The 17,764-nt window shown below is 48.9% G+C and overlaps 2 protein-coding genes across 9 annotated transcripts in view; both read left to right on the top strand.

Annotated features, from left to right (window-relative positions):
• Positions 1-3,269, top strand: part of LOC122166452 (CGRP receptor component) — a 33,185-nt gene extending 29,916 nt beyond the window's left edge. For both annotated transcript variants that reach the window (XM_042830247.1, XM_042830248.1), the window contains exon 6: positions 2,281-3,269. In XM_042830247.1, the coding sequence (XP_042686181.1) occupies positions 2,281-2,421 (141 nt within the window). In that variant the 3' untranslated portion in view covers positions 2,422-3,269. The remainder of the gene's footprint in view (positions 1-2,280) is intronic.
• A 105-nt stretch (positions 3,270-3,374) lies between these two features.
• The window catches only part of TPST1 (tyrosylprotein sulfotransferase 1), a 32,732-nt gene continuing 18,342 nt past the window's right edge, over positions 3,375-17,764 (top strand). The window contains exon 1 of one of the 7 annotated variants that reach the window (XM_042830244.1): positions 3,375-4,488. The gene's annotated coding sequence lies outside the window, so the exon portion shown is untranslated. Of the gene's footprint in view, positions 4,489-6,459; positions 8,233-11,931; positions 11,972-12,439; positions 12,539-15,643; positions 15,775-17,764 lie in introns of those variants that run through there. The other 6 variants (XM_042830241.1, XM_042830240.1, XM_042830246.1 and 3 more) reach the window with 6 other exon arrangements.

Below are 17,764 nucleotides of genomic sequence, written 5' to 3'. Positions count from 1 at the left end.
AATTTGTCATCAGTGCCAAAGTTGAGAAGGGTTGCTGCTGGTCTGGCAATTGCTGTTATTTGTTAAAGTTCTGATCAGGGCCTTGTGTTTAACTTGAGTTGTTAAGTACCTAAAGGTTCAGGAAATGTCTGCCTGGAGAGGTGGTGGATGCCTCACCTGTGGAGACACTCATGGTCAGGCTGGAGGGGCTGTGAGCACCGATGGGGCTGTGGGTGTCTGTGTGCACTGCAGGGAGTGGGACCAGATGGCCTTTAGGAGTCCCTTCCAACTGAAGTGATCTGATGATTCTCTGGTTCTATAAGAAGTGTATGGCAAAGAAAGGGAATGGAGATAACCCAGGGAGGGATAAAACTTAAATAGGGCTTAAGAGGGGCAGACTTCAAATGACCCAATAAGTCCGATCTAACCCAGGTGAGGTGCCAGCTTTCTGAAGATCTGGAAGCAATAACAAGTGCAGGAGACATTGAGAGTTCAGTTCAACCCTGAGAGTTGAATCAGCCTTAGGCAATTTTACCTGTCTCAAAGATGTCCATGGAGATTTTCAAGAACTGTGGAGATGTGGCTCTGAGGGACCTGGTTGGAGGTATGGTGGGGGTGGGTTGGGGTTGGGAATCTTAGTGGTCTTCCCAACCTTAATGATTCTGTGATGTGGGCTTTTTCTTTGTTAGCTTTGTTCAGTTCCTGCTGCTGTGGTGCTGTCACCTTCAAAGCTGAATGCAGCAGTCATTAATAACACCACAGTAATAATCCTATCCAAAAAGCAGGTTCACAGCCCTTTACAAAACTGAGCAGCATAGATCTGGGGAGTAATGGCTGTGTCAGCAGAATTGGCAACAAAGACTGTATTTATGCACTGCAACACATTTCGTTGTGTAGTGTTGATGCTCCAAGGTATTCCAGTTAACCTGCCCACATGATCAACTCTGAGAAGCAGCCCTGAAGGCCATTATCTGGTACCACTTCAATAGCTGCAACAGTTGCTTACGCAGAAAGGTAATGCTAGGAGTGTTCTTAGCATATCTTAACTTGTAATATATACTGTGACAGCTGACAGGAATGAGAGCCAAAGCTATTTTTCAAGCCAGGGTCCTACAACAGTTCCTGAGCTAACCATGGTTTGAAAGCCACTCCATAGAGGATTTCAGCCTTTGATCAGCACAGCTCCCGGAAAGTCATCTGCAAATGGATATTTGTCTGCCTTTTGCTACATGAGTGGATTGCAGCCTGCTTGCTTTCCTCTCATCAAGGGGCTGTGGGTAATGGCTGCTGGAAGACGACCCGACTGTGCAGAGAGGACTCACAGGGCATGTCACAGGACATGGAGAGGAGGGGGGAAGGTAGTTGAATACACTCTGTTTTTTTTCAGAAGGCAAGATGCATCTGAATGGCTGATAATTTGCAGCTAGAAATGATTAAACTACATTGACTCGGAACCATAATTAATACAAATCACCGCGCTTCAAAGGACATTTTAAAGGACTTTGCATAAAAGAAGCAAATCTCAAATCCTGCAGTCCTAATTGGTTTCATTTGCGTTTGAAGAGTTCATTTGGCTCATGCCTGCAGTCCTCTGACAAGCTTTTCCTTTTAGCAGCTGCCTATAAATTAGGGCAGTTGTTTTTACTGGTAGCAGCGATATGAGAGTTCCCGCAGCTCCACAGTGAGAGTAGGTCCCTAATTAATCTTATAGAATTTTATTGGTGATTCATGACAGCACATTTTGTGTTGCTCAGAGCTTTTATACGTTTTCATACTCCGGAAATTCACAATCAAAGTAAGTTCTAAGAACATGTGGCTGCTCCAGGTTGTGGTGTTCCTTCAAGGTGCTGGATGAGATACCCAGATTCAGGTAAGCAGTCTCATGTTATCTCATTTCACTTATCACAAGAACACACGGTTTTGCCCAGGAACTTGGGAAATGAGGTTTGGAAGGCAGCTCTGCGGACGGGCTAATGAAAGGCCTGGGTCGAAATAGAGATGAATGGGTTGGGAAAGGTTTAAGGAGAAAATGGAGAGTGAAGGTTGTGTTGAGTGTGCTGCTTTCCTTGTTTTGGAGAAAGCAGGGTCTCATTATGGAGTGCTTGTCCTGGTTAACAGTGGAGCTCTTCATTCTTCTGAAAATTCCAAGAGTTCCACTTTGTTGGAGCTCATTACAAAAGCATTCTACAATGTCTTTCATCCATTGAAAATAGTGTTTCCCAATTAGTTTAGTCCTTTGGTTGGGAGCTGAGGGCAGAAGTATGGGTTTAATGACTCCAGTGGATTGTTTTTGGCCTGCAGATGGTAGAAGAAAGTGAGGAAAGGCTGACAGAGGAGCAGATCGAGTCTCTTCTCCAGACAGTCGCCAGCATTCTTCCAGGGGATCCAGAAGAACAGCAGAGGGACTCAGCGATGGAAACTGAAGGCAGAGGTGGCCAATAGCAGGAGGCATCTAGACCAAAGCCAGCAGCAATTTCAGCAGAGAATTGGTTAATCTTTTCCTGTTTTTACTTGATACCAGTTTCAACTTGTATTGGGCATCGTTGTAGAATCTATTAAATGTTTCTATTACTCAGAGGTGATGAGGGAACCCGTTGTTTACCAGAAGGCATGGAAGAGGAGACTGTTGTTCCAGCATATTGTCTTGTACAGGGGTGATAGTGACTGACTTCATAATGTAGCAGACAAATTACAGGGCACAAAATGGGAAGCTTTTGTATTTTTTACATTACCCGTGTAACAGCTGTACATTTGAGTAGGCTAATATACAGCTGGCAATGTTTTAATTATCACAGCAGTACTATAATTGTAATTGCTTTCAGATGATGTTGAATTGCCCAACTGCTTTTCAGAATGTGATTTACAATCCAAAGCCAGCTTTTGGAGCTGTTAGGGAGTAGGGCTGCTGTCAGAGATCTGTGTGTGGAGTAACATACAGAAACTGCTTGGTGTCTGGAACACACAAAGTAGGCTGATGGCATCGTGGAGTGAGAGGATCTGTAGGTTGGATAGCTGTTCTCAGGGATGTTGGACAATCTGCAGATGAGTGGTAGATGCAGATGATCAGCTAAATGAATGCATTGCCCTCAGCATGGCTGGATTGGACCAGTTTTGCAGCAGCCGAGGCTCTGGACTGTAATGCTAAGGCTCTTAGTAATACAAACAAAAGGACATTTAAGAGTGGGGTCTGCATTTTCCTTTTGAGTGTTTGTTCCATTATTTATGTATAAGCAAGTCCCATCCTGTGCACTTGCTTTGACCATGGAATAAATGAATGAGTCAACACTGAAGTCCTAATCTGGTTTGTAAGAATGAAAATCAGTCGTGTCTGAGGAGGATTTTCTGTGTACTGAGCTTTGTCTCATTAAAGATTTCAGGAACAAGTATTAAACATTGAAATCATTGATGATTGTAAGAAACCCTTTGTAGATATGCACAGTCATGAGTTGCACCCGGTGCTGGTTTTGTACCTCAGACCATTCTTCTGTGATTGTTACAATGAACTGGAAAAAGAAACAAAGTTTGAAGCACATCCTGGGATTTTTTTGGCCTGAAGATCCAAGAGCTTGAATCACATTATCTGCCTTTTACACCCACTTCTGTCATGGTTTTATTTGGTGATCCTGAGTGAGGAATTTGCCCTCTTTGAGCCTTAAGGAAGGGGAGTGATACCTTCTGCTGTTTGCAGGATTTTTGATACGCATTTCCTTGGTATTTTAAGCTGCCTTGATGTTTGGAGAGGAAAGGAAGGTATTGGAAAATATCTGTATTGCCTCCTAAATGTGATTTATCTTACATTAAAGGCTTCCCAAGACTGGAGCCTGATGGTACGCTTCGACTGGGAATGTTAAGTGCAGTACTAGGGGGAAAAGACCACAGTACTTCTTTGTGATAAATTGATGTCTGTATTTTCTCCCTAAATGTGCAAATGAACCAAAAGAGATGAATAGACCGTATCACAGAATTATGTGAAATTAAATTTAAAATCAGCATTTTTACTTTTAGCTACCATTAACGTTTGATGCTCCATGGCCTTGGGCTGCAAGTGTTTACATTTTTATCTGCACTCTTTCTCAAATTAAGTCGTCGAAGCATTTTCTAAACTTAGGAGAAGCAGTTGGGACCAGATTGAAAGTATCTTTAGCCAGCAGGAATGTTTTGACGGATCTATTAATAAGGATATTCCATCTTGGAAACTGCTGATTGTACAGGTGAAGAATTGCTTTCTCTCTGAATGGTTCTCATGATGTGGTTCTCATTCTCAGATGCTTTCTTTGGAATCCCCCGACTCAGAAATGGTTGATGGAAAGCAAATGTCATCTTGTTTATGTGATTCCAGTTTTCCACTGTCCTATATATTACTTACAAGATCTGCCTGTCTTCCAGGGCTGCTTTCTGTTTTCATAACTAATGAGTTTCCCAACGCCATCAGTGTGATCTGTTAGTTCTCTCAGAGGCATGACAGTGTGGAAAGAGCAGCGCAGTGATGTGTCAAGTGTACGTGAAAATGTAAGTAGACTTAGCAGTTCAGTTGGTAGTTTTGGGCACAGAAGTACAGATTGCGCTCTGTTTTCTGAATATTGAAGCACACGTTCTTTTTCAGACTGCTCGTTTCTTGTGTGTTCCACATGTTTGTTCTGTATTCAGCATTTGAGTGTTGGCTGATGGACAGCTCTGGGTGCAGCATTGCTCTGCTCCGTGCGCTTCTCCAGGAGAAAGGGAGAAAGCTGTCAGAATCCTCCTACTTTGATCCTGCAAAGTACATGGAATTTCGTCTGCCTTGGTTTCTCTCTTTATAAACTCAAGGCTTGGAAGCCTTCTCTGTTGGTGATGTGGCAGCCCTGTTCTGTTGTGGTTTTTGTACATCCTGATAGACGAGCAAATCTCTTGCACCAACCTCAAGGCTGTGCCCTTCCCTCAGCCATGTGGCCATGTGCTCATGTATCTGAGGTGCTCTCTCCTTACAGGCAGCCGAGTTACGGACTTCACAAACAGAGCAGTGCCAGACTTCACAGCCTCACGTTTCTGAGAATTACCCTACCATAAAGGCATGTCCTGTGTACGCTGCACGTCCCTTGTCTCTGAGATAACATGGAGCTGAACTGTGTGATGAGATTATTTTCTAATGAGAACATCTGTGCTTTTGCTTTGGGCACAAAATCAAGTCTGAGTATGGGGCTGCCCAGCCCTGCCCGTGCCCCCTTCAGCAGGGGAAAGAGCAGTTAAATTTGTTTAGTGGCAGTAACAGGGTCATGTTGGTGCGGGGAACCTGAATGTCACAGGTCCCAGACTGGCAGACATGGACATTGCTCTGCTTGACCTCAATGTCACTGATCCACCTGAGCATCGACCTACACACAGGGAGCGCAGGGCCCAGCTTGGGTCCCCAGGTGTGTGCTGTGGTTGAGGTGATGCTGGGGATATGGGGGAAGGGGCACATGGGGAGAGCAGGGCAGAGCTCCAGGGACTGGGAGAGAGAATGGGCACCCCACTCTAACACTGACTTGTTCCCTCTGCTCTTCTAGGAACCTGGCCAGAGCCCACAGCTCACAGAGCCAATAGGGAGACAAAAGTGGTGCATCCCAAAACTGTCAGGGACTGAGTTCATAGAACCACACAGTTGTTAAGGTTGGAAAATCAGTAACTAAGTCCCACCCTACCATGGCCATTGACCACATCCTTCAGTGCCACATCTCCATGGTTCTGGAACACCTCCAGGGGCGGGGACTCCCCCACTCCCTGGGCTGCTGTACCAACAATTTACCACTCCTTTTGAGAGGTTCTTCTTCATATTTGACCTGAACCTCCCCTGGCACAACTGACCATCCCCTCTTGTCCTATTGCTGTTGGGAGCAGAGGCCAACCCCCGTCTTGCCACAACCTCCTTTCAGAGCATTGTAGAGAGCAGTGAAGTCTCCCCAGGCCTCCTTTTCTCCAGACTGAACCATCCCAGGTCCCTCAGCCTCCCCTCATCATGTTCCATACCCTTCACAGCTCTCTTGTCCTTCCCTGGATCCCTTTGGGAAGGGATTTGGGGTCAAGGCAGGCAGGGAGCTGCCTGTCTGTGGGATGCTACAGCTCATCAAAATCTTTCAGCAGCAGCTTGGATCCATCCAACCCCCACACCCAGGAGGGGCCCAGGGAGTTCTCTGAGGGGCCCAACACACCCTTACAGAGCACAAGCGATGCTCTGCTCCTGCCCTGAGGAGGGCTCCCAGTATGAGCCCTGTAGAGATCGGGGCACAATTGGGATTTATCCAGCTGGGTCAGGGCTGGAACCACCGCAGGCGCTGACGGAGAAAATATTTTGTGTTCCCACAGTGAGTGATCCCACTGCAAGGGTTTTATTGAGCAAGAAGAAATGCTTACGCTGAAAAATCCGAGCCTTGGCCAAGGCACAACTAAAACGGAGAGAACGCTTAGGAAACATTTGTTAAACCCTGAGGACCTTTACGTGCCATGAGTGAGTGTCCCAGTGCGTGGAGCTTAAATTAATTTCTTTGTGCATTGATGATCTTTATTTTATTAGCTTGTGTTTTTGAAAAGTCACCTATTGGGTAGCAGAGATGCCAGTGATGTTTGAAGGTGGTTAAAATAAACCAGCCCAATGGGGTGAGAGAGCATCTGAAGGGAGGATGGGGCAGGCATTCTGCTTTTATTTGGGATTTTTGCTCTTCCTTGAGCAGAGGACGAGGCTGCTCCCAGCTGGGCAGTGTACTGATGGCACTGCTGCTGCTCTGCTGCGAATCCCATGCTTTACCCTCCTGTAAGGGCAGTCTTCCCCCCATTCCCCACTGCGTGGTGTGAGCCCCACAGAGCTGCTGAAGAAAAGCTGGTGCTTCTCTATAGGGCCAGGCAAAAAAATTCATTATTCATTTATTAAAAAAACACAAAACAACACCCAAACCATCTGCTGATGGAGGGGTCCTGGGGCCAAAACCTTCCTCCACTACCAGACCCTGGGGACAGCAGTGGGTGGCGTGTTGGTCCTCAGTTGGTCTGGGCTTTTTCTTCTTAAAAGAGATAGAATTAAAGCTCAGCTCGGGTGCTGTTCCCTCAGCTTGGTCAGTTTTCTCCCAAAGTTTTGTCTGGAGCCATGCAGTGCTGTCCTCAAACAAAAGGTGACACTTTGCTGTCCCCAGGCATTGATCAGTCTGTGCTGGGAGCAGCCCCGAATATTGGATTTGCCTGCATGTAACCCAGGGGGTCCAGACTGGCAGGGAGCGTCAGTCGGCTCCTCTCCTTGTAAGGCATGGTGGTTGTTTTTGTGGTTTGTGTGTTTGTTTGTTTGTTCCATTCAAATTCATCCAAAAAGGTTCTTTTTCCCCATTTGCATTGTTCACCGATTTCCTTAGAAACCTCATTGGAACGCAGCTATTAAAGCCCCTTTGGCACAAAGCAGTGGAGGTGAAGGAAAGGAGAAGGAAGCATAGAAACCCAAAGGGATTTCAACCGCTTCCTCCTATCAATCTGTCCCTTCCTGCTGCCAACACAAACACCTGTGGGCCCCGTCCCACACACAGTGACACTGGGGGACCCGCAGACCAAGCCAATCCCAACACCCCACCCTATGTTCTGTGGCTGTGGGTGCTTTGAAGAGCCCAGAGTGGCTCAATAGACCAACCCAGCCCCAAAATATCCCACTGCTGAAGCGTCTTCCTGCTTGTTCTCTGTTTTTGGGGCTTTTCCCATCCCCTTTTCCCACCTTTCTCTGTGGCACTGGGAGCTGGAGTGCTCCCTGTAAGGAGAATTGAGCTGGTGGCACCCATGGGGAGCAATAGGAAATGCAGAGCCCTGGTGGCAGCGGGTGCAGGGAGGGCAGCCGTGAGTGCTGAGCTCTTTGCTGGTGCCTCAGCACAGCCCGGGAGTTAATCATTAAAATGTGCCTGTGTGTAACTACTCTCCACAGGACAACGAACTGAGAAGTTATTTAACACCATTTAAATGGGTCATAGCAGTCACTATAATAACTGTGCCTGGAGCCAATGGGAGCCATCAGGCTGCTATAAAAGCGGGTGAGGAGGAGAAGCACTGAGCACCCAAAGGCTGGGTGCTGCCCTATGGAGAGATCCCAGCCCTTGTAGGGCTCTGCACCCACCCTCTGTGCTGACATTGAAGGGCAGGGGTCTGGGGGCTGCTGCTGCTGCTAATGGGATCCGGAATTTGAGTGGAAAAAGGTGAAACTCAGCAGCGTGGTGAGTGAGGATGCTCGGCCGAGGGGATGTGCAGGGTGTGAGCATGGAGCACGTGTGGGTATGTAATATATCTGTACATAGAGCACACAGCTTTGGTGAGCCACGTGTTGGGGGTTGGGTTTCGGAGTGCTGGTACCATTCTGTCAGTTGTGTCTTGGTGCTGGAGTGGCCAACTGTGGGCTGGGGAGCCCTGAGTGCCCCACATCCCGTATGTATATGCTCAAATTTTGTGCACATTGTTATGTGGATATTTAGTTATATAAATGCATTTATACATATTGAAATATCGAAATACTTGTTACATCCTATGTTCAAATTAACAGGTTTATATATCTGCCTAAATGTGTGCATTTAAAGTGCACTGAAGTGCCTAAAATACTCCAATATAGCTGTGCATGTGTAAGCATATAATCACACATGTGTACCTATGTATGATACACACACATACCAGTGTGTGTACACACATATATATACGCACTTATTCATGTGCAGGAGCAGGAGGAGAGCAGTGTGTGTTACAGCCCCACAGCTCCCTATGGGTGCCCCTCTCCTTTCCCCAGGGATGTCCCACTGCACCGGGTGCTGCTTTGTGTCTGAAAAGGCTGTTGGGGGAATAAATGATTGACAGAGCCTATGTGGGACATGGCCGTGTTTGCTGTTCTGCCCATGTTTGCCATGCACTGTTCCTGACCTTGGCCTGGGGGCTGTGCTGCTTCCAAATGTGCTCAGGATGTGGGGAACTGACAACAAAAAATGGTTTCCCCCCCTTCCCTCCCCCAATAGCTTTCTGGTAGCACCAGGAGCTGATCTTTAGCCACTGTGAATGGGGAAAATCTGCTGCCAGGATGGGATCCTTCCTGTGGGGCCCAGCACAGGACCCCATTTTTTCTTCTTGTGTTTTTTCAGGACTCTCGGCACAGCACAGGTTTGGTTTTGAAACCACAGTGGTGCGGGAGCCTCTCTGTGCTCAAGCTCATGGCCAGGGCTCAGCGCTGGAAACCCTCAGCCTGACATGAGCAGCACTTTGGCAGCAGGATTTGGAATTTGGGGGTTGTTTGTATTTTGTTTTAGGATGGTTGGGAGCCTCTCCTGCACCTCCTCGCACCGCTCTCCAGACACAGATGAGATCATTGCTGTCTCGCTGACATCTCAAGTGCTCCAGCAGATAATTCATGGCTGCAACACACGGTGTAGGGCTCTGCTTTGCAAACCTCTGAGCACCTCCTGCCATTAAACAGGAGTCAATTCCCCAGCAAACAGCTCTGCCCCATTGCACGGAGAGTGCTGAGTGCCCTGCAGAGATTTATTTCCTGGGTCAGTGCCACGAGATGTGCCAAGCATCCCTGTGCAGCAGAGCTCCGTGTGCTGCTTGCAGCCAGGCTCCCTGCAATATTGGACTTTATTTCTTATTTTATTTCAGAGGAAACCCAGAAGGGAGGAGGGAGCTGGGCTCTGCTTTGCTCTCAGCTGTTCCCGAGTGCTCAGCCTGCACACATCCTCGTGCCACATCGACAGCTTTCTGTGAGCCAGGAGCACGGGAAGGTGCCCAGAAATGTGAGAGAGGAGAGCTCAGCTCCTGCTCTGAGTGGAAAAACTGTGCCTGTGGTGTGTGGTGGAGGGGGGAGGGAGGGCTGGTACCCACCGGGAGCCCCGAGGATGCTGCAGCTCCTGTGCTCTCACAGCTGGGGAACAAATCTTGCTATGAAATGAATACAGCACAATGGCTTCTGCAGGCAGCGGGAAGGTCGGCTGTTGGTTGTCACATGCAGAAATGTGATGAGGGATGGGATGAGGGGTGGGATGATGGAGCCAACCATCATCCTGAAGGGTTGATGAAGGCTCTGTGCTGAGCTGCAGGGAGAGGCAGACATCTGTGCCCCAAATTCCAGCAACGGGCTGCAATGCGACTGGAGTGATGCTCACAGCTGGGGATCCATCCCACTGTGTGCTGGGTCGGGGTGGTGGGATGTGGGGAAATATCATTTCTGAGTCCCCAGTCAAGGCACCGGTCCAGTGCTCCCAGCTTTGACAGCCAGCTGCCAAATCCTTTCTACCTACGCAGAGTGAAACCTGTTGCAATTTGTAAGAGCAGCTCAGCTCCATCTGTGCACCAGACAGGAGGGATGCCGGGCAGGGCTGCATCCCACTCCTTCCCTTGTGCTTCCTTTAGGATCAGAAAGGCCTTTTATAGGGCATGGGAAGCTGAGAGCCCACAGTCCTGTTGTGCAACTGCTGTGGAGGCATTCGAGGAAATAGAAAAACATCTGCAGTGCTGCCAGGACACAGCAAAGGCAGTGAGTGCAGCTCCAGAGCAGGGAACGAGCTGTGCAGAGAGGGAAATTCTTTGCATTCTTAGCAATAGGAAGGTGGGATTGGAGTAGAACACCGAGTGAGTGCCAAGGTATCAGGAACACACTTCTTGCTTTTAACCATTGTGCTCGTGTTGAATTCAGGGATGTTTTTTGGAGTGGATTTAATCTGTCAAAAAGAAGCATTGTGCTGGATGTGAAGGGAGGGAAGCAAAGCACTGCCATGTTCCTGAGGCAGATCCCAGCCCATGGCTCAGGGCAGCAGTGCTGGTGCTGTAGCCATGTGCAGCTCCTGATCTTCCTTTCCGTATTTGTTCCCTGGGCACTGTGTGGGGGCTGCAGACTGCAGCCTGCAAATGGATCCGAGTGAGTCACAGCTTAAAGCCATGAACGAGAAAAAAAACAAACCAACATCAATAAAGCGATCTGAAGCCATAAAACCCAACCAATAAAGCGATCTAAAAAGCACTGCTTTATGGATCGAGGCAGTCTTAGTGGAAATGGGACGCAGTGTTTCAGCCATAAATCATCTGTCCAGACACAGTGGGCAGCACACGGCCTTTATCACCTGCGGAGAGAAACAGGAGAGGGATTTTGGCACCTGGAGGGATTTTCACAGCTGGAAGCTTCAGGGATGCTCGGAGGTGACAAAGCCCCACTGGTTGCCTGTTTTGTCCCCGTTGGAGATGGGCAATGAGCCCCACTTTTTGGGAACAAATTTTGGGGCTCTCTGCAGTGCGTGATGGGCAATGCATTTAGAATGTTTGCACCTATATGGCTGATTTCTGACATATAAGAAGCAGGCAGCATTCAGCAGGCAGCTCTGTCCTTAGAAGGCTCCTTAGAAGGCCCAGATGCTCAGCTATTTTTCATGGAAATCGCTGTGCATCTGTGGGGTTTGAGCACAGAGCGTGCAGACTCCATTCCCTCTCATTCCTCCCAGCAAAACTGCCAGGACAGCAGTGCTGCAGGAGGATGTGGGCCATGGGGAGGTGGCGAGCAGGGATGTGCAGGTGTGCCGGATGTGCCAGATGTGCGGCCACACCAGATGTGCACAGCAGTGCCCCTGGGGTGGGGGAGGCAGGCGATGACGGAGCCCAGCTGCTCCCAGCCCCCACAGCCGCCTGGCACAGCTGGCCAGAGGCGGCCGCTCTCTCCCAGATGTGCTCCGCCCGCCCCAGCTGCGCGCTGCGGGTGTTCCCCGAACCCGAAGGGGTTAAAAGCATCGCCCCGCCCTCCACCCGTCAATCTCCACCCTCCGTCCAATGACGTTCCGCGACACATCGAAGCCGGCGACCAATCGGGACGCGCTCTTGATCTCCATGGCAGCGCGGGGCCGGGGGCAGTGGGCGGCGCGGTGCGGCGGGGGCCGCTGCCGGTGCGGCTCCCAGCGCCATGCTGCCCGGGGCGGCCCGCCGCGGCGGGGCGGCCGCACTGCTGCTGCTGCTGCGCACAAACGGCCCGGGCCCGGCGGCGGCGGCGGCGCAGGTGAGTCCGCGGGGCGGCTCCGAGGGCGCGGGTTCGAGGCTCGGTCGGTGCCACCTCAGCGCGTCACGGAACGGAACCTCCGCGCTGAGCGCGTCCGTGCGAGCGGAGCACGCGGCTGCTGCCGGAGCGCCGCGTTCTGCTTTGCCTCCTTTTACTGCTATTATTTCTTACTCTCCTTCAATCCAAAGCATCCGCCGGCTCCGCTTCCCGCCCGCGCGGCTCCTTTTGTTCCGCCGTTCTTTCGCCTTTCCGTGCCCTGCGCCGCTCCGCCGCTTTCGGTCCGGTTGGGAACGGTTTTATCTCCGAAGAGCGGAGCTGCAGCGGCACGGCTGCACGTGGAGCGGGGGCAGCGTCCTTGCAGGTGTCCCGGAGCCGCGGGCTGCGGGCTCTGAGGGCTGGGATTGGACCCGGGGAGCTGAGAGGTCTTTTCCAACCCGAACGGTTCTGTGCCGCTATGAAAAGCGTGGAGCCGCATCCGGAGGAAGCTCTGATGCGGACGCAGCGATAGGAGCCGAATGCTTTGGTTGCAGCCTGGCTGCGCGCTGCTTCCACACGTGGAGCTTCCAGGTCGGTGTCCGTGGAGGTGAACTCGGCTTTTCTGCTCCTCAGAGGCTGAGATTGCAAACAGAAAAAAAACGCGGATTCGGGGAATGCAGTGTGAACGTTGCCTTACGGCTGTCCCTGCAGGAGCGTTGCTCACACGTCTGTGTTTCCGTACAGCACTGTCCTCCGACTCTGCTGTTCCATCTGCCAGCCCTGTGGCTGTTTTGCATCACAGCTCCTTTCTTCGTGGACGTGAATTAAAATTAACTCGCACTGTTTTATCGGTGTGTTTTTTCACTCTATAGCTGATGCAGGGAGAGCAGCTGCAGGGCTGGGAGCTGGGATGGCTTTACGAGATTGAAGATGAAGCACTGAATGTTAAGATCTTGAGTTTTATTTCTGGTTTTGCTGGGTGTTTTCCCTGCTCGTTAGCAGCGCGCTGTGCTTTTGAGTGATGCTGCTACATGGCTGGTAGAGTCATTATGGGTGGAAAAGTCCACCAAGATCATCGAGTCCACTAACAGCAGCACGTGGCATCTGGCCTTGGGGGACATCATTGAGATGACTGTGCAAACAGCATTTTGAAGGCATAAAAATGCTTCCAGGAGACCTAATTGACTCTTAGAACAGCCTTCTGACTGAGCCTGCGGCTGTCTGGATGCCTTCTGTTGGTGGTGTGATGTGAATATTTCGGTTGTGTTCCTCAGAGTTGTGCTATACCATTATCATGTAACTGCCAGCTTTCCTATGCAATCTTCTTTGTGGCGAGCAAACGTGAGCAACCAGCAACAAACCCACGTGTTGAAGGACAGCTCTGATGGGATTTGTGTGCAATTTGTCTTCAGCTTTCATTTAGAAACCCTGAAAGACCGCCATTGCATTTCATAGAATTGCAGAACCACTTGGTGAGCTTAAAACAGAACTTTTCATGGGGACTGTATGATGTGTGCAGTGTTTTCTAAGTATGTATCTAACATACTGTGTTGTTTTGAAGAGGATCCTAACAACATTCAGCCACCATTTCAATATATATTTTTTGAGTGTAATGCCTGAGGGGAAAATGCGTTCAGAAATGGTGAACCCAGTTCTCTAGCATTAGTATTAGTGGTATTTTTTTGGACCTGTATGTGGGGTCATGTTGATGGTGTCTCGTTGCTGCAGAGCTCAGGGCAGCAGGAGGGCACTCCTTTGTACAAGAACACCCAAAAGCTTTTTGCAGCTGGGTGCTGTGTGTGCAGTGTGTGGCCTGGAGCTGGGCTGGAAGATGAGTGGCTGAAGTCCAGCTGCAGAGCCAGCCAGCTCTGCTTGCTGCATTCGGGGAAGCTCATGTGGATACATTTCTGCTTTTTTGAGCAACAGTGGCCTTCAGAGGGCTCAGCAGGAACTGCTTGGAGCTCCCTCTGTGCAACAGTGCTGAGGTGATCCAGTTAGCTGCATGAGTAAAGCAGAGCCTGTTGCATCTCTCGCTGTCTTTGCTTACCTTGTTTTGGAGGTCGAGCAGAAGCGTGGAAGCTAAGCTGAGCAGCAGAAAATGCGGGCACAGGGCTGAGCAGGGTCTTCCTTCACAGTGGGTTCTTCTCCAGTCTGATGTTGGTGTACATCCCACCGAAACCAAGCACTGTGTAGAGGGAGGCCTGGCTGGCAGAACGTGAGCCAGAAGCTTGGGAGGCAGAAGCCAAGGACAAACTTCTCACCGAAAACTGCTTTGTGTCTGTGGGTTTCTTTGAGGTGGGTGATGCAAGTGGTGTTGCCCCATTGATTTAGCATTGGAAAAAGCTGCTTGGTTGGATGGCAGCCATCAGCTGATGGTCACTGGACTTTCCAGTTTCTGTAATGAGAGTCTGACCTGTAGAGCTCATGGGAGCTGCTTCTGGGGCGTAATGGGTGTTCTTTTATTCCCCTGATAAGGAATTTTAAACAAACCCCAGGCTGTTCAACCTTTAGATACAAATGAATGACTTGCTTCTTTTCTGTACAGAAACCTTCAGCTTTTTAGATGAACTTTAGGAGAATAGGTCTTAACCCACTGTGTGCACAGGCCAGGGTTGGGGGGGGAGAACTGCAGTGTGCAGAGTGAGGAAACAAAGCGGTCATTCTGCTTTGCTAACATCTTGTGGCTGACTCATAGGTCTGACTTTTCTGGAAGTGAATCCAGTTTGCATGCAGTGCTGCTTAGCTGTGCTTTCATGTACTGCAAGGCGTGGATCCCATCTCTGTGTTTTTGTTATAACTATATTTGCTGGGAGTTTGTTTTTATCTGTCATTCACGACCTGCTGATTGATCTGCAGCTCATGTTGCGGTGTTTCTGTTGTTGGTTTTTGGTCATTTTATTATTTTGATGAAGAGTGAGCTGTACCTTTAGTGGAGTAAAGAGCCCACTGTTTTTCAAAGCTCAACTTCTGTGCTACAAGGGACAGCGGACTGCCTTGCTGTGACTGTAAAACGCTGTCAGCTGATACTGCTAACAGAGCGTTATTGACTTGTAGCTCTCCTCCAGGTTGGCCTTGATGTGATCCAGAGCGCTCACTCATGGAAGGCTGAAGGTGGGGTCTGTTGATTTGTGAGCTGCTGTTAGGGCAGTCACTTCCACCTGTCACACTTATCTTGAAGAGCTTTATGTGTATCTTGGGGCCCAGGAGGGAGTTTGCTGGCTTGCAGAGCACGTTGGTTTGCTGAGCAGTGCTGTTTCGTCAGCTCCTCTGTTGGTTTCCTGATGCACAAGACCTTGGTCTTGCTATGTGTCATGGCAGTTGCATGCTCCAAGCACTGCTTTCATGTAGACAGCAGCATGGGAGGTCATAGGGCAGCAAAGCTCTGTCTGCTTATGCTCTTTCAACCTTTGGCATCACTGAGCTCACCAACATTTACTGCATCGATTGAAGCTGTTTGCGGTTGGTTGGTGGTTGTTTTCTCACATGTCTGTGTGTGTCACGTGGATTTTTTTATTGCTGCTTTTGTGAGCAGTCAATGGTAATTTAGGAAACCAACTGGCAAACCGTGGTGCTCACAGCATTTGCTGCTGAGGGTGACTCATCCCTCAATCCCCAGGGACGGAGTGTTTGAGCCTTTGGTCACTTGTTCGGCCCTGCTGCTGCTTGTTCTTCAGCTTGGTTCTGTTGTTTCAATACCAATGGCTGCAGTGATCTGTTTCCTGCAGAGATCAGCTGCTGAACTTGGAGTTGGACTCAGTTGTCCTCATGGGTCCACCTAACTTTGGGCATTCGGTGATGCTATGAACTTCTTCACTCTCAGGGGGACGGTTGGTTGTTTGCCTGTTTGTTTGTAGTTTGGAAGGTGAAGGAGTTCTTTGGTTCAGTGTTTTGTTTTAGGGGGTTATGGTTGAGGAAATGAGTTTTATGGAATGCACTCAAACCAAATAACATCAGGATTGGTGTAAATGTTTGGCGTATCTTGTGTGCTCTGCAGCAAAGTGTCCTTCTGTTGCATTAGCTCTTTTCTGAGCGTTTTTAACTAAATCTTCTCTGTTTCTTAAAGCATTTAAAGAGATTTTGGGTGTTGTTTGCTGGCTTAAGTGGAACAGTTTCCTAAGTGAAAATTGTGTGCGTACTGAGTTTGCTTAGGAGAGACGTTTTGCTTTTCGGTGCTGTGGATTGAACTGTGTGTATTGGTACTTCTGTTTATATCCATGTATTTAAGGTAGAGTTAAGCCACCTCTTCAGCAGGGAGCAGCAGGTGAAGCATAATGAGGCTTTGTAGGGTAAGAGGTGGTGGCTGTGGGTTTCATCAGAGGAAATTCAGGTTGGAAATGAGGAACAATTTCTTCTCCAAAGAGCAGTGCTGCGGTGGCACAGCTGCACAGGGAGGGGAGTCACCATCATTGGAGGTGTTCCGGAATCATGGAGATGTGGCCTTGAGGTGGGGTGGTTGGGGTTGGACGTTGAGGGTTGCTGCTGATGGGGATGGAGAAGCATTGAGGCAGCCAGCATCCAAATGTTGGCAGTACGGCAGCGCTTGGAGCTCCTCACAATGAAAAGCATCTGTGATTCATGCTGCTCAGTGAGTTGTTTCAGCTCTGAAAAGCGAGCTCATGTTTAAAGTAGCAATTAGAGGGCTAATTTCATTTGAATTCGGAGAGCAAGAGTAGGTTTTCAGGCTAGTTCATGTCTCCATAAACACAGCACGGTTGGATGGCAGAACACAGGTAAGGGAGCTGTCTGTACAATAACTAATAGGGATGGAAAAGGTAAGTGTTCAGGGTTGAGGTCAATGTGAGCAGATGAAGGCAGCTGGGAGCTGAGGCAGCAGTTCTGTCCCATCCACGTTGGATATAAGCATTGGTACCCACTGTAAGTCATGGCTTGTTCTCCATCCTTCCTGCATGTGTCTGCGTTGGAATTCAGCAACAGATTTTAAACCTTTTGTTTCTATCTAAAGCTTTTGTTCAGACTCATGTACGTTGCTTAAGTGATCTAATTAGGTCTTTGGTTCTCACTTGTACTGTAAATGGTGCAGTTTGAAGGAGCCAAAATAGAAAATGATGCTTGTGAAAAACCTTGTTTCGATTTTGGGTGTTTTGGAGCTTCAGGCACCATCCTCTCATCACTGCTGATCTAAAAAAGAGTCATACATATTTAGTAATAGGTGTGCAAAGCCTTGCGTTTCAGCACATCTCATTTGTTTTTGGGCACTGAATTATCCTGTCATTGTAGAAGATAGTACCATAGCTACGTGAAAATAACTTACAGGAGGGAAGCAGAACTTTTGCTGTAGCTCAGTTCACTTTGAACTGCGCTGATACGCTCTGTCACCAGGTAATGGCAGCTGCTTAATTCATAGAGTGGAATGGATTTAGTGTAGGACTTTGTTGGCACCTCAGGAGAGAGACGAGAGGTTACCCTTGATTTGCCTTTTTTCCATAGTTTTGTGATAGTTGTAAGGGTTTAAAACCGCCTGGATGATTTATGTGTGATATTGTAGAACCAGAAGGGAGGTCCTGCTATGATGTAACAGTTAAACATTTTTTTTACAGCACGTATTTCCATTCCATACTATAAACGTGGGTTGACTGTAACTATAAACCCATGGATGTGGCTGCCAGGATGCTTTATGGAGCGTAGCCGTCTTACTGGCATTGGCCATTGCCTTTTGATTTGTCATGGGAGCACTTGCCATAAACCTCTGTGTAAAATGCCATACATTCACATTCTTAGCTTGCAAGTGTTATGTTTTGGATGGGGGAGGGTGCTGGCTGTCATGGGATCAGTGAGGTTGGAAGAGACCTCTAAGAT

The sequence above is a fragment of the Centrocercus urophasianus genome, unplaced genomic scaffold (assembly GCF_019232065.1).
Source record: "Centrocercus urophasianus isolate 14NV4802_14NV808 unplaced genomic scaffold, USGS_Curo_1.0 seq_33, whole genome shotgun sequence".
Classification (NCBI taxonomy): domain Eukaryota; kingdom Metazoa; phylum Chordata; class Aves; order Galliformes; family Phasianidae; genus Centrocercus; species Centrocercus urophasianus.
This window is presented reverse-complemented; position numbering and strand designations above follow the sequence as displayed.